The following is a 24,116-nucleotide window of genomic DNA, read 5'->3' as shown; positions in this document are numbered from 1 at the left end:
TAATTTCAAAAGCATTCATTCCAAATAAAACATGGATAATGAAATGTGAAGAACATGCTTTTACTGATCATTATTCGTTTAAATAATGAATCATAGATTTTGCTGATTATTGTAGTCAGCACTTTAATTTACTTGGTAAATTTTGTGTAGACATTCAATATAGAAAATGAATATATAGTACATACACACTATGAGGAAATTAACGTTATCCGCAATTTCGTATAAATTTTTAATAAATTGTTTCCATCAATATGTAAACTAACAGTGAATCTGTAATTTAAATTGTTTTTTTTTTTTTTCAATTTATTTATAATTTAACAAACAAAATTAAAAAGAAAATTATCAATATTATTTATACAATTATTTGTTTACAATAAAATAATAATATTAATTAATTTCATCTTGATTATTCAGGTGAAACACCGGGTGATTATCGCGAGCTTGGTTACGGTGGTACTGAGGGTATTGGTGTATCTAAAAATGGCTCTTTAGTTATTCCAAAAGTATCAAGAGGACATGCTGGTTTTTATCTGTGCCAAGGAAGCAATGGTATTGGGCCTGGTCTGAGTAAACTAATTCGACTAACAGTTCATGGTAAATTATTTGAAATAAAATTCTAGAATTGTTGAATATCGCCACTTCTCACATAGCCCCTGTGAGGAACGACATAATGGAAATATTTTTTAGTTGAAAAAAAAATCAAAATACATACATTGTATAGGTAAAATTGTTTGCCTTAATTTTTGTTATTATTTTTTATAGCTGGACCAAAAGTTGAAGTTAAGACACGTCAAGAATCTGCTAGAAGAGGTGAAACAGCAATTTTACGATGTGATGCAAAAGGTGATGCACCATTAGAAATCAATTGGCGAAATCGTGCTGGAAGAATTGAACCAATTTATGATTTAAGGTATTTAAAAAAATACATATATATAGCTTATTTTTATTCTAAAATTTAATTATGAATTAAATTTCTGTAAACAAGGATGACGAGCTTTTTTTTTTTCAATTAAATTTAATTTTAAACAATCTCTACGTTTAAAATTGCTTTGCTTATTAAAAAATAAATAATAATTGTTATCATAATAATTATCATTTTGTTGAAAAAAAAAACAAAACAGTTGTTTATATTTCTAGGAGTGAAAAAACAACTGTTATTTTTTCAATTAAAATAATAATGATAAAATTAATAGCTATATTGTTATTTAATTAACCAAAATTGTATTAATTCATGATTGATATTGAAATTACCATACGATAATGTGGTTTCATGTGCCGTTTGATAAAACAGATATACATTGGAAAATAATCCAAGGGAGGATGGTTTATCATCGGAACTGCGGATAATTAAAACCGGCCACGAAGACCGCGGTGAATATATATGTACTGCAAGCAATGCATATGGTGTTGATAAAGTTACAATTCATTTGCTTGTACAAGAACCACCAAATTTTCCACGTAATTTACATGTTGCTGAACAAAAAAGTCGTTCAATTCTTTTAGCCTGGTCATCACCATCAAGTGATTCAGATTCTCTTAATCCAGATTCACCAATAACAAATTACATTGTTCAGTATAAAGAAGTTGATGGTATGTATACTCTTTTAAATATTATTTTAAAAAATTTAAAAATATTTAAAAATTAATATTGACACGGCATACAGAATTTTTAAATGAAATTGAAAATATTTATTTTGATTTAACTAAAATCAAAAATACAATCGATAAACCGCTTTGAAACAATTTTTGTTTGAAAAAATAATCAGTAGTAAAGGTGACGTTTTAGTCAGACATGCGCCAAACAAAATTTATTGACGATTGATTTTATTATAAATCTTTCATCGAAAATTTTTAAATTTCAATATACTTTATTAATTTTTTCGTATGTATGTCAATAGCACTACTTGATCAATATTCTATAAAAATATCCAATTCACAAATAGTTTAAAAATAAATCATTAAATAATTTAAAAAACGTAAAAAATTCATATATAAAAATGAAAAAAAAAATAATCAAATACAATCACGTAACATAATAAATCATTTCCTTCACTACAAGCATCTTTGTATGTATCGGAAGATATGTGGCATGACCACAACACTCAGCCAGTTGCCGGTGACAACACGATTGCTTTGGTATCCCAACTAAAACCAGCAACATCATACCATTTTCGTGTATTTGCTGAAAATCATCTAGGAACATCAGCACCAAGCGACATACTTCATGTCAGTATTTTTTTTTTCTTTTTTTTTATTTATAAATTCCTCGTTTTATATTGGAACCATTGTTATAAAATTATTTCCTATAAAAATCCTGAAAACAAAACCATATTGCATGTATGCATGATATAATTTATTTATCATTATTCAAATTTATATTTTGTATATTTAATTAATTTTACATGTAAAAATAATAATATTATTCAATAATAACAATGATAATATATGGCACAGGTCCAGACAGATGGTGAAATTCCCAGTGGACCACCAAAACAGGTCATAGTTGAGCCATTAGGATCCCAGCAGTTAAAGATCACCTGGCAACCACCAGATCGATCACTCTGGAATGGTGAACTACTTGGATACACAATTACATTTACAGTATTGGGGTATATATTTTATTAAATTCAATTATTTATTTTTCCTTATATTAATAATTAAATATTCAAGTTTGATAAGAGTTTTTTATTGTAAATAATAAATATATGATTTTTATTTATTTCAGCAGTGAAGATCAAATGACAAATACGACACGTGTTGGTATCTCAAGTAATGGAGATGGATCATATGAATATCGTTTAAATGGATTGCAAAAATATACGGAATATAGTATTGTTGTCAAAGCATTCAACAACAAAGGTGATGGTCCTGGTTCTGATCCTGTTGTTACACGAACTTTAGAAGCTGGTATGTTCAAATAATCTCACTGCTGTTGGCCTTTTTTTCATTATTGTTTTAATTATTTTAAAAAAGAAAAAGATGTAACAGTTGTATGTTGTTGTTTTATAACTTTGATAAATTAAATTATTTTTATTTTTCATATAAAGTTCCGAGTTCACCACCTCAAAACATAGCTTGTGCTGCATTAACAGGACAAAACATACAAGTTACATGGAAACCACCACCGTCAAACAAAGTACATGGTATTATCAAAGGCTATAAACTATTTTATGAAACAACAAATGGCGAACCAATGGAGATGCAAAGTTCACGTGATACTAAAGTTACACAAGCTTTGAGTACAGTACTTCATGATCTTCGTCCGTATACAAATTATAGTGTACAAGTTTTAGCATATACACGTGCTGGTGAAGGTATCACAAGTAATGCAATATCATGTACAACTGAAGAGACAGGTAAATAAAACTTTAATCATCATATTATACAATAATATAATTATAAATATAGTAATTAATAAACTACTTATTATTTATCATTTATAAAAAAAAAAGTACCTGATGTTCCTGAAAAAGTTAAATCAATACCAACAATTGATAATACTGTTATTATATCATGGTTACCACCAAAACGACCAAATGGTGTTATAACAAAATATACTGTTTATATTCGTGAATTGGATCATGGCCAAGAAGTCAAAATAATTAAAGACTTTTTACCGGCTCAGAGTTTATACTACGAAGCAAATGGATTAAAATTACGTGAATCTTATGAAGCATGGGTCACTGCCTCGACAAAAGTTGGTGAAGGATCAAGTACACCAGTGATTAAATTACAACCAAGTTCTACGGGTAAATAAATTTATATAAAAATAGAAAAATATTATTAAATTTTTTAATAAGTAGTTTATATAATATAATAAAAGTTTTCTCAAGTAAATAATTGTACTTGATGAAATTTATATTATTTTCTTGTTATAAAATTATTTATAAAAACTTGTCTTATTTTAATCAAAATAAATTAATGTTGTTTGAACAAGAATAATAATTAAATTAATTTATAACATGTATAATTTTATTTAATATAAACTATTGTACAGTTCCAGCTGCAATTATATCATTTGGAATGCCAATTGTAACTCCATGGAGAATTGATGTTAAATTACCTTGTTTGTCTGTTGGTTTGCCAAAACCAATACTTGAATGGCGTCTTGGAGATATTAAGCTACAAAAACAACCAAGGTCTGTAATTTTTTAAATTTATTTTCTTTATCTTAATAAGTAACTCAATAATGATAATTAATAATACATAAAAATAATAAAATCCAATTAATATATTTGCCATTATATTAAAATAAAGAAGAAAAAAAAATAAAAGATAATAAGAAATATATGTATTGATTTGTCGTATTTTTTATAAAAATATTTACAGACTTGATTTTGACGCAGACAATACATTATTATTACGAAATGTTCAAAGAAGTCAGGAAGGAAATTATTCTTGTCATGTTAAAAATTCTCTTGGATTTGATGAAATTGTTTACAGCCTACAAATTCAAGGTAAAATAATAAAAGCTAATTTAAAAATGTACAATTTAAAATAAATAATAAAAAAAAAAAACAATTTTTATCCAATAGTTCCACCAACACCACCAACACTTATTGCAACAGGAACAACAACTGATGCTGTACAATTACAATGGAAACAAGGTGATAATGGTGGTTCACCAATAAAAGGTTTTGTATTAGCTTTCAGAAAAGAATTTTCTGAATGGGAAGAAGTGACATTGGATCGTCATATAAGTACCCATTTATTAACTGGATTACAATGTGGTACAAAATATCAATTTACACTTGTTGCATTTAATCGTATTGGTAGTGGAAGTGCAAGTAAAGTTGAAAGTTCACGAACAAAAGGCTCAAAGCCAATACAACCACATAAAAATCATTTAATACGTACAAATATAACATCTGTATTATTGGAGTTATCATCATGGCAAGATGGTGGTTGTCCATTACTTTATTTTGTTGTTGAATATAGAAGATTACCTGGTGATTGGCTTTTAGGTAATAAATAATAATTTAAAAATTACTATTGTATTTATTTTATGAAATTCAATTGTTTATAAACAAAATGTAAATTAATTATTGATAATGTTTTTTCTATTTTTTTCTTTAGTTTCCAATAATGTATCACCACAGCAAAAATTTTCAATCGTTAATTTAGACAGTGGTACGAGTTATGAATTACGAGTAACAGCATACAATAATGCTGGATCAACACAAGCTGAATATTTATTTAATACACCAATGCCAGGTGGTAGTACACGTAGTAGAGATAGAATAAATCAAGGTGTTCAAGTTGTACCATTATATCTTGATGCACAAGTTTTAGCACCAAGTTTAATTTCACTTATTGCTGTAACACTTGTTGTTGCTGGAGTTTGTTTTTGTTTACGTACACGTTAGTAAATTTATATAAATTAATTAAACGAATTAATTATATTAATTATATTTAATTTATTTTAATAATAGATTCATTGAGAGGAAGAGAAACAAATGATCCAAATTCTCAAAATCAAGCTGCACTTGATAATAAACATAATATGGAACAAAGAGAACAATTTTATGCAACTGTACGTAAACCTGGTCAACAATCACCATGTCGTGAAATGAGTGCACTTGAACGTATACCAGAATACTCGGAAGATATTTATCCATATGCAACATTTCATTTGCCAGAACAAGAAAATTTATCTGGTAATCCAGTTAGACAAGCATATTTTTATGAAAGAAGTGATACAATGTTACAAAGTTCCCAGGTAATATTTATTAATAATTTTTTAATCTATTAATATTTATTATTTTATTTATTTATTTTTTTTTTTTCAATTAAAATTTGATTAGAATAATGGTTTTTTTGTAATCAAGTGCGATATGGATCAGTATACAAAAATACGTGGTCGTTCACGAAGAAAATCAAAATCATTTAAATCAGAATCTGAAGAGTATGATACACTTGGATCAGATAGTGATACTGAAGTTGGAACAAGTAGCCGAACAGAATCATCAAATCATATTGAAGATACAACACCAGCATCAATGTTAACACGTTCACCTGGTTCAAATTCAGGTCCATTGAGAGGTCGTGATCAACGACTAACCGTATTTCCAAGGCCGGTTCATCATAGTAAGTTAGTATTCTTTTTTTTTTTTTTTTGTCATGTGTTTGAGCAGTTGGCAATATATATAATTTTACTGTTTTTTTTTTTTTTTTTCTTTTTTTGTTAATTTTACTTTTAGATATGCTGTACCACACGAACGAATCAAGTACATCAACAGAGCCGTCACCAATTTCTGAGAGAAAAACATTTCCACGTCTTGATAAACAACGGTAATTTAAAAATAAATTAATAAATTGGCTAATAATAAATACGTTAATAATTTAATTTTTCAAATTTACTTGTAGAATTCGTGATATAACAGATGATCCATCAGTAACTAGTTCACATTTTCAAAATATCATTCGACCAATACCAAAAACATCTGAACGTTCATTTACAGAAACAACAACAACAACAAAATCATCATCACCATCATCACCAAATCACATGAAAATAATAAAAAAATCAAATGAAATAATCAAAAAAACTGATTTACAAAGATCAGTTGAATCATTACAAAATGATTATCAAAAAATTAAAAATTTTAATCGTAATACTAGATCACGTATTAATGAACGTAAAAATAATAATTGGGGCAATGAATTATCAACACTTGAATTAAAACCACCAAGTGGTTTTACAGATCCACGTGAAACAAGTGAAGCTGAATGTGACATTGATATGAAATTAAAAATACATCGTAAATCTCCATCACATACAAATTCATTGTCAAAATCATTAAAAGACTTTACAATCACTGTCTAATTGTTCTAAATGTTAAAGACTTAAAAATTATTATTATTGTCATTATTACTATGTTTAATAAAGTGCTAAAATCCAAAATAAATATTAAATAAATATTATATGTATAATAATAATTTTAAAAAATAATTGAAACGAAAAAAAAAATTAAGCTGAGTGTTTACTCTTTAAATATTGATATTAACAAGCTCTATGTATAAATAAAGTGATATTTTTATAACAAAAATATTTGTATAAAACTTATTATACCTTTTTCTTTTTCGAAATAATTTATTGTTATTATATATAAAGAAAAAAAAAAAAACAATGAATTATTGGTATTTGACAGCATACTAATTTTTCTTTTTATTGAATTTCACATTAATTAATTCATTACAAATCATTTTTATAATTATATTACGATTAGCCCTTTAATATATATATTGGTGATATTTACAATAATTTTATTTACAAATACTGCTTGGAATGACGGTCAATATAATGATTATTATTTTGTTTTTTTTTTATAAATTTAAAATTCACATTGGAAATGAAATGATAATAAAAATAAAAATACTAAACATCAAATACAGTTGTAAAAAGTTATTGTAAAATTATTAATCATTATTATTATTTTTTTTCTTCAACATGATTAAATAATAAAATCGATGACTGATATGCCTATATAGAAAATGATATTAAATTTAATAATGTATGTTTTGGATTTTTGTTTTTTTATATTTTTTTTCTGACAAAAGTTTTTTTGTTGTGAATAGTATTCAATTGTCAGGAGAGCCACAATAAATGGCACGTAATTAGTATATGTAGTTGTGTGATTTAAAAAAAAAAATAATAATAATTATGATGATTGCTTATATATATTATTTTTTCAAAAAATTTTTTATACTAGCTTATTATTTTAATTGGTCTGTAATATTTTTTGTTGTACGAAAATTCGTGTAGGAAATACTAAATTCGTGATTTAATTGGAACAATATATCAACTATAAATTGTTTTAAATATTGAGCATTGCCAGCTTCAAATAGTTGTATAAATAATTAAAATATAAATAAATAAATAAATAAAAAATTAATATTATAGTTTGTGAGTTTGTTGTAACGACAAATTTGATTTAATTATTAAATATTTATGTGATTATTCTGGCACGTTTAGTATAATTTTTCAATAATAATATAAAAAAAATAAAAAAAAATAACCAAAATTGCTGTGAATAAATTCCACTGATTTTTTAGTAACATTCATAGTAAAATTTAACTGATAATAAATCGTTTGATAAAATTGAATTTACACAGTGACAACGTTCATTTGACATACATAATTGAAATTTGAATTTTATAAATTTATTAAAATGTATGTTTTAATTTATTTTTACATTTTTTAAAATTATTTCATTCATTATTTCATGAAATATTTATCAGTTGATCTGTTTAAACTTTTCTGTCATTCCACAAACAGTATGATGACTAGAATCTAATGTATTTTTTTTAAATTTTAATATTTCTATTCACATATTTTTTCTTGTTTTATTTTGTTTTCATTTCATTTAATAATTATATACATATGTTAAAATCATAACTGTTAATTACTTACACATTTAAACATGAATCTAAAACACACAGCAATTGAAAATTATTAATTTTACTACATGCCACTTGGTTATCGCAAATTATAATTGCTTATTAATTTTATTTTTTAATCGTGATCACATAAGATTGTTCTATAATTGAGTATTATTCAATTAAACAATATAACTTTTTTTTTTCATGTGCAATTTTACAGTTAGTAATTCAAAAATTTTTTTATTTCAGTATACGTATTTTTATTTTTACTATTTGATCGATGTATACTTTTCATAGAGTTAATATTTTATCAATTTTCTTCTTAAATATATTTATTTAATTTAAATATCATACAATCATCTGATTTATAAGATTTATGGATTATTACAATTTTTTCTTTTTAATTTTCATATTATATTTTCTAATTAATCAACGATAATTAGTACATTTAACAGGAACAATCAAGGTTGTTAGTTTTAAATCATGCACAACAAATTTTATTTTTTTTTATCATCAAATTTTACAAGGCATTTTATATAGATTTTCTTTTTTTCATTGCCTCGTTAATTTGACACTCATAGAATTTTACTAAAACAATTATTTTATTTATTTCTATTTGGAAACCTTTCTTTCTCTATGTTGTTTATCTATTTATTTTTTTTGTTTTTATAAATATCACGTATGAATTTTTTTTTTTTTTGCATCCAGTTTCTCAACAAATAATATCTTTTTCATTTTATCATTTATAATTGTAACTTAATGATCAATTGTTATTTTTATTGACAATTTTATAAATAGAAATAATATCGTTTCAGTCTTTTAAAAAAATGCCTTGTGTATTTTTTTTTTCGGCTATTATTAACAGAGGAGATCAAAATGATTTTACAAATTATTGAACTAAAAAAAAAATTTTAATATCATTTTAAAAAAATTGAATATCATAAGGAAGACTTTCAACAATTGAATTTTTTTCGTATTTAAAAAAGTTAAAATTCTAATAAGTTTATAAAAAATTAGGCCATGATTCGAAGATTGAATTTTAATTTAAAAAAAAAAAAGAAGTTATGAGATATTTAAAAAATTTATAGTAAATCAGTCAAATTTTAGAAAAATAATCAATTTCAGTAGGCAATTCATTTAAAAAAAATGTATAATAACAATTTTTGTATTTAAAAAAACTGAATTAAATTTTTTTTATTAATTAAAATAATAATATATGAAAAAAAAAATACATTAAAAATGGAAATAATTATTTTTTCATAGCTCATATCTATTTACAGCCTTGTTTTAATAACCAAATGAAAAAAAAAAAAAAAAACAAATTAATTAAAAATGATATTTATTATTAAAAAATTTTCATTATTACCTAATTCTTTGGCAACTAGGCTTTATCGGATGGTCCGTAAATTATTTACAAGTAAAACAAATTATTATTAAAACATTATAAACAATTTTCATTGTTTAATCTTCATATTATTATGATTATTATTTTTTTCTTCAGAGTGGACTAGTTGAATGGACAGTGCTCAATGCACATCATCATTTTTTTTTTATTTTTATTTTTCTTTCAATGATTCACATTCAAAAGTACTATTAAATATTTTATAAATGTCAATTATTTTTTTTTTTATACACTCGTACTTATAAACTTTGATTTTATAAAATTTTCAATATCTACCTTACAATAATTAACTATTATTTTGATCTATTTGATGTTTATCAATTGAATGAAAATAAATAAAAAATAATAATAATTAAATACATTCACCAAAGTCAAATCTTGATATAGCAACATTTGAATTTTTTTTATGTGTAACACGCATTGTAGTGTAATAACCATGCCAACTATATGCTAAATGTGCAAGATCAGTTGACTGTTGATTATTGGAATGTGAAATTGTAGATGTTTGATTATTAATATTTAAATTATGTGGTTGTTGTTCGAACAACGTTTCAGACAGTGTATGATACTGTTGAGCGTTGGACGTTGAATGCCTCCATCATTGTGGCATCATAGCACATGTTGCTTCCATACCCTCTGGTGGTATTCTCATATTTCCATTAGTAATATAACCATTTGTGTCAACTGGTACAACAGAATGATTTATAAAATTTGCATTACGTATTGGTAAACCAGAAGCATCAACAATAATATGATGATCACCAAATTCAGCACAACCACCAATTGTTGTTGTTGGTGGTGGTGGTGGTGCTGCTGTTGCTATTGTTGTTGCACATCCACGTTCAATAATATGATTATTATGATTTGGATTTGGACTTGCATAATCAGTTGCATATTCATGTGGTACATCATCATTTGTGTAATCACAATTATTAGTCATTTTTAATTGATAATTAATTGGTATTGTTGTTGTTGTTATATTATTATCATTTGCAATATAATTATCAGCATCAGCATCATTATTATCATTGTCATTTGTACAATTAGCATTACCATTTGTCATAAGATATAAATCTGGTTCAACACGTAATTTTGTTGTTAAAAATGATTCAAGACAACGATATATTGTTGTATAGTCGTCTTTTGATCTTAATATACCTGGTCTTTTCATGTATAATAATTTTGAATACATATATATATCAGCATGTTTTTCAAATTCAATTTGTTTAATTAACGTTGTTAATAATATAAATAATGATGCTTCAATGCCACCATATTTATCCATAACAATAATAGGTCCATTTTGATATTCACGATGATAATCTTGTATAATATTAACTAATGTTTTTGGATTATCATTGTGTGGCCATAAACCATTTTGATTAATAGCACCCTGTACAATTTTAATTGACATTTCATAATCATCTTGTAATGATCTTATTATAAATTCACGTATTATAACACCATTTGTTGTTTTTTTAATACTACAAAATGTAACACGAAAATTATCATTTTTAATTTCTGTGCTAATATCATTTGGCCAAAATTCTGGATAATCATTATTACATTCAGTTAACATGACAATTGTTTTAGCATTATGATCCCAAAGCATTTGCCAAAATTCATTAATTGTTGTATTTAATGGATGTTGTGTTATTATAAATTCACGATTTCTTTGAAAACCAGGTAACCATGTTGCATTTATATAATCACTACCATCAATACCAGCTTTTGGTGTTAAATGTACACGTGAATTTTCAATTGGTACTATTTCAACATTACGATTTTTATTAATATTACATGGTTTTGTTGCTGATACTAAATTAAAATCTTTTGGTTTCCATGATGTTACTAATTTATATTGTAAATCAATATTATTCCATGGATCAGTATTATTATTTGTTGGTGATAACATATCTTGTATATATTTTAATAAATTATCTTCTGATATATTTGTTTCACCACTTTCAATTGCTTCTTGTAATGCATCATGAATAAATATATATTGTTCCTCAGTTTGTACCAATGAATATCTTTGTGTACGTATATATTTTAAAAATCCATATATATTTATTTCACCTTTACTTTTAGCTTGTTTTAACATTGTATCAATAACAATATATGCTCCAGTACGACCAACTCCAGCACTGCAATGTACAATAATTGGTCCAGCTGATGGTGGATTTGCATTTGATGATTTACGAATGAAACTTAATACTGGTAATGGATGATCTGGTACACCATGATCAGGCCATCCAGTATAATGATATTGATAAACAGTACGTTCACCAATATTTGTACCATTTTTTTTTTTCTTAATTTTTAAATGACGTATATGTAATGTTCTAATTGTATATGTTGCCATAACATCTTCTTTAATTAGTGCTACTTGAATATTACCATATGTTTCTGTTCCTTCTTTTGGCCAATACATATCACATTTTGGACGACCACGTTCAACAAGATTTGTAATCATTACAATAATTGATACACGTTGTTCCCATACCATACGCCAAAAACTATCAATTGTCCATTGTAATGGTCCTTGAGTACCAATATATGCTCGGGAACGTTGCCAGCCATCAATGTAATTGGCATTAATATAATCTTGACCTTTATTTGGAGGACTACCATTGCAAGGCAGTAGTCGTACACGAGAATGATCATCTAAAAAAAATAATAATACATTCATTTAATTTGTCACTGCTGCTTGTGAATATTTAACGACTGATGTCATCATTTAATTTAATAAACTTACAAGCAATTATATTTCCATAACGATTTTTCGTTTGATTTTCAACAGATTTTGAATTATCAGCAAGATATAATTCTGTTTCTTTTGGAAATAATTCAAATTCTTTACTAAAACCAATATCACCATCAGCATGAAGTGCAGCAACATGTTGAACAAAATTTTTTACTAATACTGCTGTTCTTTCACCATCTTGTTTACTATTTTCCCAATCTTGTTGTGCTGTTACATTTCTTGGTGGATAATCCAAAAAACAATATGTTGTCTGAAAGCATTTTCTAAAAATGCGCCTATAAAAAGGCGACTTGGTTAGTTTGTATATTTTTAATAATAATTTATCAATAATTTTTTTTTTGTATATACAATATTACAATATAAAGGTTAAGTTTAATAATAATAATAATAATATATAAAAAAAAATATAGGAATAATTTATCTTACGGTATAAATTTGTATTTTTGTTGTTCCATATTAAATTATAACACGACGAATAAATAAAAAAATTATGTTGTTGATAGAAAAACTACCAATAATTAATAAAAAAAAACAAAAAAAAATCACAACAATGTTTTGACAGTTTTTCTTTTTAAATTAAATAATTAATTATTATAATTATTACTAATTAATATATTTAAAAAAACAGAAATGCTGTTTATTTTAAAAATTATTATGTGTCACTGTTTTTAGTAGAGTTTTATATTTCCAAATGACTCAATATGTCTCTAAATGTTGATGCATAGAAGCACTCTATCAGTGTAGATGTGTGAAAAAAAAGCGACATTATCAGTTAACACAAGGCCAACACCCAAACTGGTTTAATTATCAGCTTGACAACTGATAAAAAAATATTTTTATATTTTTTAAAATATAATAATAGTATCTAACCTCCAAAGTATAAGAGCAGCAATTGCCATAATAAGAGCAGCAGTAGCACAAATCATACCAGCAACAACACCAGCACTCAAATCATCAGGATTATGCATTTTTAATGATTCTGTTTTATCACAATTTCTAGCAACTAATATTGTTTTTGGTAGACTACAATTACCACGTATTATTAAATGTGGATTTATTGTACTATTTGTTCCTGCACAAACCATAACTTCATACATTGTGTTCATCGTTAAATTTGGAATAGTTGTCTGTAATTTAATTAATAATAATTAATTATTTTTAATTATAAAAATTATTTAGATATAATAAGTATAAAACTTACTCCAGTGTTTAAATATTTTTCATCAGTTGGTATTTCGATTTCATGAAATTTATTAATAACATCATTTCGATACATAATATGATAATAATCAATTGAAGTTGAATATGTATCAGGACGTCCCCAGTATAAATAAATTGAATCATGTGTTTGACAAGTTAAATTTAATATTTCAGGTGCACTTGGACCAGCAACATCAGTCTTTTGTATTATATGATCAGATGGTTCACCCTCATTTTTCCATGTAAATGCTTTTACCCATATTTTGTATTCTGTTGATGGTTCTATAAATAATAAATAAATATATTTTTAAATAATCATCAAGTATATACACGTAAGTATATATTATTTATTCAAGGTTTTTAATGCATTTTAATATAACAAAAAATTAAATAAATATATATTATTGTGATATTTATATTAGTTGTAAAATACTTACTTAAATTATTTAATAGAAATTCAATAGTTTCAGTAGTTTCAGTAGATTCATTATTTGTTTTTAATGAATTTACCTCAGTAAAATTGGAATGCATATAGTAAATACGATAGCCATGTATTAATCCATTTTTATTTTCAGGCTCACGCCATGATAATTCCATGGATGATGAATTGATACTGTAGGCTTTTAATCTCAGTGGTTTACTTGGAACTGTAAATGAAAAATATATACATTATTAATAATTTATTATTACATTTTCTTTTTTTTTTTTCTCTTTGAATAATCAGATAATTTGATATTGATATTTTTGTAAAAGCATTTTTTTTTTATTTATTTTCTTTCTCATTATCTGTGTCTGACATCAAGTGTACCTCATTTTTATTTCCTTTGAAATATACAGTCTCAATTTTAATAAACTAGGAAAAAAAAAAAAATTCCCTCAGGGCCAGTGGGTTTAATCAAACATTGAATATGTAGACGTTCGTTCAAATGTACACTGTTCAAATGCCAGCAATATTTTTTTTTTAAACTTTTTTTCTTTCATATAAATTTGAAAATTATTTTTCAACTAATCATAAAGTTAGTTGAGTTACAATTAAAACTGTAACATGAAAATAATAAAATATATTTTTTATTATTAATAAAAAATTAAACTAGACTTTTTCCTCTGTATTTAAAATATATTTTTTTTTCATTAGAATTCAATTGCAATAACAAAAAAAATATATAAAAAAGGTAATGTTGATGACCATGAATTAGTAATTAATTATATACCACATATGAGTGTGTCATTGGTATGCATTAGTTATTAACAAGTTCAAGTATACATAGTCAATATATATGTGTTTATATTTATCACAAATCATTTTGAAAATCATGAAATAAAATAACATATTTTTCTTGTTTAGAAATAAATAATAAAAATAGTAATAACACGCATCTGCGCATTATTACTATACTTGCAATTTTTTTTTTTTTTTTTGTCATCACAAATTCATGCTATACAAGTATTTTTTAAAATAACATTGTTTATGGAAATTTGACTCAGATTTAAATTGCAAAAATAAATAAATATACTTATTTATTTTTAAACCTTGATGATTAAAAAAAATAAAAATTTTTATCATGACATATGTACACTCCTGTCTAACATACAGTATTGATTTTATCAAGGGTCCTCGGCCATTTTCATTTAAATTATTTTACTCCAAAAATTAACAAAAAAAAAAAAAAAAAACATTTAATAATTATAAATAAATACTGTTAGTTTATGAAGCTTATAATTTAATTTATAAATTATTATTTTATAGTTTTGATTAGTTAGTATATTTTTTTTTAATTTACCTGGACCATTGTCGTCGAAATTTGTGTTATTTGATAATGTTTTATTGGAAGCTTCTTCATTTTGAGCAAACACAATTAAACAAATTGACCATTGTATTAATATTAATGTTAAAATATTAAATTTCAGTTGAGAACCACGATTTATCTTTGATGGAGACATTTTTAAAATTTTATTTCCCCTTTTTAATTTTTTTTTGTTTTTTATGCACTAGTAGCCACAACGTACAATATAAGTAGAAGAAATGTATTATGTTATGTATATTATTAATTTTTTGATATTCTAAAAAAAATATCAAATTATCAAAAAAAAAAAAATCTTTTTTTCTATTATTTATTTTGAATGTATTCTATGTTTAATTTGTTTATTTTTTTTACGTCAATTTTTCGTTTTATAATCAGTCAAATAGTTAGAAATATTTATTATAAAAAAAAAAAATTATTATTTTGATAGTTTGTTATTAATTTTTAATAATTCATCACAATTTTTGTTGAATTTTTTTTTAATTTCAAGATGAGGCCATCGCCCTCGGCTAGTTGATGATGCATAGATGGCAACATAATGACCATAATGCAATTAAAGCTTGATTAACAAAAACTTTTGAATAATTATTTTTTATAGTTTAAATTGATTATTATAATTTTTTAAATATTCATAAAGACGAGATGGCCAAACACAATTTAGACAGATTACGTTAACGAGTACCCTCAATCGTTTCCTGCCCCCATTTAACCCAACGAGCAACTGTACTAGATTCTCGTATCTGCAAGCAGATTCTCCTCTTTTCTTTTTCTCTCTCTCTCTCTAATTTTTCTGATTTTTTTTTAATTTTTCTCTCTCTGTATAAAGCAATAATAATTCAAAATTTATTGGCTTTTATTTCTAAATACTCTCTAGCACATCACAAAGAGTCAATAAATTATTTTAGAAAATCAATTAAATATTTGTTTATATTAAATATTTGTCAAAGACACACACCGCGCCCAATTTTTTATAGCATATATAATATCATGTATCGAAATCACAATTAATTTTCACTGCACACTTATTTGGTAAACAATTAAACAAATGTATTATATTCTTATTTTATTATCTCGTTTATTATAGAGTTTTTTAAATAACTGATAAAATAAATAAATTATGGATTTTTAAAAAATTTGTTTATTCAATTAATATTTGAATAAATAAATAAATAGTTATGTTTATTAAAAACAATAACACGTGAAAGTCAAACTGTATAATGTAGTATTTCACAAAATGTGTGTATTCACAAATGGGCTTGATGACAGAAGTGACAGTTCGGAGCAGGATGTCAAGACACTGAGTAACACTCTCTCACAAGTCACAATATACACGTGCAGTGCCGTATCACTTTGTTGTCTACTTTCTATAATTTTTATTTTTCAAAATAATAATTAATTTATTATTCATCTTTTATAAAAAAAAAATTTTTAATAATTTTATTAATTATTTAAAAAAATATCACAAAACTTGTGATTTAAAAATTTTGATATATATCCTTTTTTTCTTCAAGTCATTTTATTATTTTATAAATATTACTCATTTGTAGATTGATTTACGAAATTTAAATTGTAATAATAAAATGTAAATCTTTATTATATCTAACTTGGAAAAAATAAATAAATGAATAAATAATTTTATTTATATTTTTTGTCAATTATGTTTTTAATATTTTTGTATTTAAATTTTCATTTTTTTATATTGATAAATTGTGTTTTAATATTATTAATGTATAAATAAAATAAATAAATATGTTTAATTAATTGTTTGTGTTGATGTTTGTAAATTTCCAATTGAAATAAAAAATTTTGCATTCGAGTGATTTTAGAGGACTGTTGCAAAATCGACCGGCGCACAAAGCCGCGCACTGAGACTACTCAACAAGCCAACCATTGCAGGTATTTGTACTTGGTAAATACACATTTCAATAATAAAAAAAAAAAAATAGCATGTATTTAAATTACAGATCTTCAGTACAAGAGTAAGTCCAATATCACTTGTATATTTTTTATATTGTCATGTACTATATGAAGTACAATTGACATTCAACTGATAACACTGGTCAATTTTTATTTATAATCAAATATATTTATTATTATTATTTAATTAATTATGTTTTGAAAAGCCTGATAAATTTAAACTTGAATGAATAACAATTGCAGTTGTTGAAACACTTGTAACTTTGATTCATAATGAAAATTAAAACTCAGATGATTTGTTGTTTTTTAAATATTGTTATATAATTATTTATTAATTTTTTAAAAATTATTTTCACTGTTTTAGTATATAGTACGTTTTATTTGGAAGATATTTTTTTTTTTTTCATGACGTTTGGAGCACAGTTTGGAGCAACTTGGCTGTACTTGGCTGAGAAAACTGAGAATGTTGAATAAAGAGAACAATGAATAAGGCTCCTCATTGTGTGTTTTGTGGGACCCTGGAATAATCCAGCCCCCATGGATTTATGGGCATGATGTTTGGAACGATGGAAATGAAATCAACATCTGCTGGTTTGTGCTGGTTATACTGTCCAGGAGTGTACTAATTTAACCCATAACCCATCATGTTTATATTTATATATCATATTACTGTTTTTTTTACTCTCAATTTTATTTCTACTGTGCACGTAATTTTTTTTTTTTTTTGCTCGTTTATTTGAAAAATAACAGTGCACCTGTCCCGAATACATATTTTTTTTCTTTTTCAAGTTTTGTACGAGGTCATCAACTTTTTTAATTTATTCAAAGGTATCATATACATGTATATTTGTTTTTACTTTTTGCAGTACTATTTACTTTTTATTTTCATGAATTTTTTTTTTTTTTTTTTTTTTTACCGTCAGCCATGTAAATAAATAATTTTGATAATTAAACCTTTTTCAAGTTTTTTTGTTTTCTTTCATTTTTATCAAAAAAAAAAATCATTTTTAAATGATAATTTGTTTTTTCTTGTGAAAAATATTTTTTTTACGTACGATAATAATTAAAAATTAAAAAATTTGAAAAATTTGATTATTCAATATATAAATTATAATAAATTTTGAAAAAAAAATTGGAATTCTTTTGTATCGATCGATGAGAAATGCATAGCATCTGATGCTTGAAAAATATAAATCTTCTTTACCAGCTGTATTTTAACTTGTCGACAGATGTTTAAACTTGGTAAAGAAAAATTTTTAACTTTGATAAAATCCAATCTTTATATCATAACAGTGATTTGACTTTAAAGAATTCACTGTTAAAATTTTTATCTATATTTATCTTTTGGTATTTTCTGTGTAAAAGAAAAATGATTTTTTTACTTTTTTTTATTAAATTTTATTCTCTGGTACTGCTGCAATGTCGTCAGATTCTTGAAAGCTTGACATGGATGCAAGAATTCCATTTCTGCTCAACATTCCATTTGGTGACCTCTAGTTCAACCCAGGTCACAGCCTACAGTATTGATGTGGCGCTGGTCCAGGAATTTTTATACATAGCATTTTTTTTCTTTCTTTAAATATATATTTCAACACACAAACATTGATATAAACTGTCAAAAAAATAAACCAAAATTCATGACAGGTGATGAATCTCTTGAAATCTCATAATAAATTTCATATAAAAATCACACAAAAACCTCTATACAATATTTTCTTTTTAAATAATATTTTCCTTCTTTAAACTCCCTTGTTTTAAACATATTTAACTAAACTAAATATTTCATCTAATTTTTCATCAATATATTCTTATATGAATACATGAATTTTAAACAATTATCAAACATGAATTTCCAAGTAAATTTGAAAATATAAAAAATGAATATTCAAAAGAGAGAAAGAGAGAAAAAAAAACAAATTAAAGATAAAATTTAATTAAAAAAGTCATTACCTCCTTCATCAGTCATAACAGTTGTCGAGACGTTTGGTCCACTACCTTCTGGATTAAAAACTTGAAGCCACACTATATACATTGTGTATGTTTCTAAATTTTGTATGGCGTGTCGCTAAAATAACAATAATTAATGATAATGAATATTTAATTTAATATTACAAAAATTAATATTAATTTAATTTAATATTACCTCAATTTTACGATTTCGTAAATATAGTTCTTTGATGTATTCGTTATTTTTATCAAATGGTCTGTAAGATATACGATATCCTAAAAATTCACCATTCATAGTATCTGGTGGTGGTGGTTTCCATGTCAAAAGTATTGCTGTTGCTGATATATTCTGTGCACTCATAATAGTTGGTTTTCCAACTGGCACTGAAAGAAATAAAATAATAAAATGACAACAGCTTTTTCATTTGTTCTTTTTATCATAACGTTTTAATTTTTTTTTCTTTATCATTCAGAACAATGGACTGCATAAATATACTATTCTTATACATATATATCTTCATTAATATTTAAAATAGCTAAATTTTGTTCTCTATAGATATATAAAATTTAAAGAAATTAATTTTACAATTTTATAAAATATTTCTCTGACTTAAAATAACTAATAATATAATTGATTGAATATTTTTATAAAATATTTTAATCAACATGAATGAAATGACAAATCGGTATATCAATATGATCTGCATTAATTTCTATTTAAAATCATTCAGAATAATTTTATCAATATAAGATAAGAAAATTGACTTGAATAAATAAGAAAATTATAACATTATTATATACTTTCGTTGATATTTAAAATATAACTAAATTTCATTCTCTAAATATTTTTGCAATTTGAAGAAAATAATTTGACAATTTAAAAAAATTACATTTGTTCATAATGTAAATATATTCGAGTCAAATTTATATGAATATATATTTATGTATAAGATTATAATGACAAGTATAAGATAATTTCGATATATTCAATGTAGTAGAATGTCAATATTGAGTGAGGGTAAATGAGTTTTGTTGAACCAACTGTGTGTAACACAAATTGCAATTGAATCAAATTCTAAAGGATCAGTTTGAATAAATATATATTTATCATGATTGAGATATAACGTGATTTGTCAATTTTTAATTATTCCCTATTGGAGATTATAATAGACAGTGATGTGTTTTAATGTAACAATATGTATACTGATAGAAATGATTTTACATAAATTTTGGTATATTTATAAAATATATAAAAGGAAAAACATGTTTATCTGTTGAAATTGACTTGATTTATTATATATTATATACTAATAGTATTTAAGTATTTTTATAAATTTAACATTCATGGAAAAGAAATTTTTAATTAGTTATAAAAAACTTGATTTAATTTTAATAATATAAAGAATTTTGTATATTATTTTTTTAAAATATCAATTTAAAAGAGGATAGTTTTTTTTTGATAAATAAATTTTTTCATTGAGAATAATTATTAAAAATTATATAAAAAATTCTAACTTAATTAATCACATAAAATAAAATCATATTTGTAACATAATCGTATTAAAATTTTAGTCTTATTATGAAAAAGACTTTTTATCTATTTTAAAATAACTAACAATAATTGATTGAATATTCTTATATAATATTTTAATCTGAATAAATGAAATGACAAATGGATATATGATCTGTATTAATTTACATTTAAAACCAGGTAAAATAATAAAATAAAAAAAGTTCAGAATAATTTTATCAATATTGAAAAAAAATATATACCTATACGGTGGTAAAAGAAAATATCACATAGGAGACATGACCTGATTTAAAAAACAAGAAAATAAAAAATAAAAAACTGACAAACATGCAAAAAAATTCTTTTTTTTTTTTTTTTTTTTGATGAATAAGCAAACACTAATTATTATTCATTTTAAATTTTCATTTATTTTCATTCGGTACTTGTTTTATGACTGCAAAAAAAATCAGATTTTTCGAAAACCATAACAACAAAGAAGAATAAAAGTAAAAAAGGATAAAAGTTTATCATATATTTTTTTGAAGTTTATCATATATTTTTTTAAAGTTTACAATTATATGAAAAATTTTATTTCATGTTTTATATTATATACTTATATAAATGTATTTTTATTTTTCAATAAATATAATATATGAAATTTTTATACTCAGTATTTATGTTTTGTCATAAAACAGTATTTTAAAGATAAAAAAATACAAGCTAAAGTAAAAGTACTATACAACTAAGTAGATAACATAATAAGTTATTGACTTAAAATGTATTTAGTTGTATTAATACATAAATGACATAATACCTTCTCGAAGTGTTGTTATATAGTGAGATGGTACACTTGGTGAACTACGTCCTCGTGAATTCACAGCAGTTACGCGAAAACTATATGACATAAATGGAAGTAAATTTTCCATATAATATTTTGTATCATTACTTGATGTTATAATTTCTTCATTTTCATTCCATGGTCCATTTTCACCAACCCTGTAAAAATAAATAAAAATCTCATAATAATAAATTTAAAAAAACATAACGATTTTAACAGTACATATTTATGTTCATTTTCCTTTTCAATTAAATAATTAAATATCATTGATTATATAAATTATTCAGTGAAGATTTATTCAACAAAGTTTTGATAGTCAAGACTCAAGAGATTCAGTATATTAAATTAATAGTTGCGTCGTTTAAATTTACTTAATTAATTCTACTTGTCCATTTTACTTATTGGTATTAAATAATAATAATAAATTGATGAATAAATTATGAATAAGTATAAATATATATCTATATTTATATTAGTATAAAAATTAATATGAAAAAAAAAAAAAGAAAAATTAATTATATATATAAAGAAAAAAAATAAAAAATAAATAACATCTTAAACTGGTGAGTGTCATGGTTTATCGTGCAGGCACGCAAGATATAAATAATGGAAAGCACGTATAAAATATTTCTTCCTTCCTTTTGGTATATATTGTACGGACTTGTGATAAAGCTCTACCTCGGAAAATGTGTCGCTTCTCTCGCGTACGCGTTACTTGTGCGAGTATGGGTAAAACGACACTAGGGTTTAATTGCTTCTTTTTGCTTTTGAACCGTGATTATTATTTACAACTATGAAAGTATATTCAGTGTACGTGAGAAAGCCATTTTGTAAACTATATATACATACAAATATACATGCAAGATAATTTTGTTCGTGACTTGTCTTTAGACATATGTTGAAATGCCAAAGGGGATTTTAGAGAGAAAATGTTATTTGATATTTGTGGAAATTTTATTTATGTATGTTGGTATATCATGGTAATAATCCAAGTAAAAAAAAATATATTTAAATTAAATATAGGTATCTCACAATTATATATTAAATTATTTTTGGAAATATAAATAAATATAAATGACATTTTTTTCCATAAAAAAAAATATAAAATATGTTTAAAATATATGCCTAATTTTTATGCTCAAATTTGAATGAAATTTTTTTTTTTTTCATTTATATAAATGTACATTCATCATATTTGAAAATTGAAAATTAAAAAGTTTTTTGAATTAACTTTTTCTTCTATCCAATTTAATAAATAATAAAATGAGAAATTTATTTTTCTTCTGTATTTAAAAAAAATAATATTTTTTAAATTAAAATAATTTTTTTTTTATTAAAATTCATTCGCTATATTAAAATAAAAGAACAAAGTAAATAAATATACTACGAGGTGAAAAAAAAAAATCTTTTTCTTTAGAATACAGTTTTTTTTTTATATGTATATAAAAATTTTAATTTACACGTTGATAAAAAATGTATTATTAGTGTTTAAAAAAGTTAATTATAAAGTTTTTACTTATAAAATAATGAAAAAATAAAATTTGTATAATTAATTTAAAACTGAATTTTATTTGAATATTATTTGTTTGTATACACATAATTATTATTTATGTTAAAAAACCATTATGTACACCTCAAAAATTTTATTATATAAGAGGATTTTAAACATATATGTATATTTGTATACATATATTCATGTTGTTTGCATAAAAGCATATCTATCTAGTATTTGTGTATTTATTCAACCGTTGTTTTTACAAATTTAAAAATATCGTTTTGCAATAAAAATTTATCAAATAGTTAAAAAAATATTTTATTTCATTGGATCAATGCGTAAATTTACATTCTCTGATAATTTTGATACATGTGATGTTTTTTTTTTTTTCATTTTCCATTAATACTATTAATTTTGCTTGTTTGTTTTTGTTTTTTTTTTTAAATTTAATTTTCACGTATATTCACAGTTGATTTTTCTATGAAATAGATTTTATTTATATATCCGATTAATTTAGAATATAAAAAAAAATTTTTTAATGGTTCAAAAATTGTAGCGAATGAATACTAAAAAAAATATTATTTACTCAAATTTTATTTGCGAGTAGAAAAAACACTAATTTTATTTATCTAACGATTTACGATTTTAAAATATTTTCTCTTCAACAATACGATGCATAATAGTATTAAAATTTAACGAAGCATTATATGAAAATTTAACCAATAATTATAATCTCTTTGGACTATTGAGATACATGTATGTTTGATCTCAAGGGAAATAATTATACTCGAACTTCACAGTCAGCTCGTTACAGAATTTATGCTTCTGCATTTTTATATAAATTTTAAAAGTTTTT

At 23.6% G+C, this 24,116-nt stretch overlaps 2 protein-coding genes across 8 annotated transcripts in view; one reads left to right on the top strand and one right to left on the bottom strand.

Annotated features, from left to right (window-relative positions):
- The window catches only part of LOC122860945 (Down syndrome cell adhesion molecule-like protein Dscam2), a 43,934-nt gene extending 37,014 nt beyond the window's left edge, over positions 1–6,920 (top strand). For 2 of the 7 annotated variants that reach the window (XM_044165033.1, XM_044165032.1), the window contains 16 exons: positions 415–594; positions 763–910; positions 1,292–1,590; positions 2,081–2,226; positions 2,455–2,609; positions 2,726–2,907; positions 3,048–3,356; positions 3,453–3,749; positions 3,998–4,139; positions 4,330–4,457; positions 4,536–4,964; positions 5,077–5,361; positions 5,433–5,719; positions 5,829–6,087; positions 6,201–6,291; positions 6,367–6,920. In XM_044165033.1, coding sequence (XP_044020968.1) covers positions 415–594; positions 763–910; positions 1,292–1,590; positions 2,081–2,226; positions 2,455–2,609; positions 2,726–2,907; positions 3,048–3,356; positions 3,453–3,749; positions 3,998–4,139; positions 4,330–4,457; positions 4,536–4,964; positions 5,077–5,361; positions 5,433–5,719; positions 5,829–6,087; positions 6,201–6,291; positions 6,367–6,826 — 3,797 coding nt within the window. In that variant the 3' untranslated portion in view covers positions 6,827–6,920. Of the gene's footprint in view, positions 1–414; positions 595–762; positions 911–1,291; positions 1,591–2,059; positions 2,227–2,454; positions 2,610–2,725; positions 2,908–3,047; positions 3,357–3,452; positions 3,750–3,997; positions 4,140–4,329; positions 4,458–4,535; positions 4,965–5,076; positions 5,362–5,432; positions 5,720–5,804; positions 6,092–6,200; positions 6,292–6,366 lie in introns of all 7 variants that reach the window. The other 5 variants (XM_044165030.1, XM_044165029.1, XM_044165028.1 and 2 more) reach the window with 5 other exon arrangements.
- A 516-nt stretch (positions 6,921–7,436) lies between these two features.
- Positions 7,437–24,116, bottom strand: part of LOC122860944 (tyrosine-protein phosphatase 99A) — a 113,995-nt gene continuing 97,315 nt past the window's right edge. Inside the window, exons 4-11 of the mRNA XM_044165027.1 lie at positions 21,742–21,923; positions 19,614–19,801; positions 19,421–19,535; positions 14,189–14,398; positions 13,753–14,033; positions 13,422–13,678; positions 12,543–12,826; positions 7,437–12,451 (exon numbers count right to left, since the gene is read on the bottom strand). Coding sequence (XP_044020962.1) covers positions 10,383–12,451; positions 12,543–12,826; positions 13,422–13,678; positions 13,753–14,033; positions 14,189–14,398; positions 19,421–19,535; positions 19,614–19,801; positions 21,742–21,923 — 3,586 coding nt within the window. The 3' untranslated portion in view covers positions 7,437–10,382. The remainder of the gene's footprint in view (positions 12,452–12,542; positions 12,827–13,421; positions 13,679–13,752; positions 14,034–14,188; positions 14,399–19,420; positions 19,536–19,613; positions 19,802–21,741; positions 21,924–24,116) is intronic.

The sequence above is a fragment of the Aphidius gifuensis genome, linkage group LG1, assembly GCF_014905175.1.
Source record: "Aphidius gifuensis isolate YNYX2018 linkage group LG1, ASM1490517v1, whole genome shotgun sequence".
Lineage (NCBI taxonomy): Eukaryota > Metazoa > Arthropoda > Insecta > Hymenoptera > Braconidae > Aphidius > Aphidius gifuensis.
Note: the sequence above shows the minus strand (reverse complement) of the source record. Positions and strands in the feature narration are given on the sequence as shown.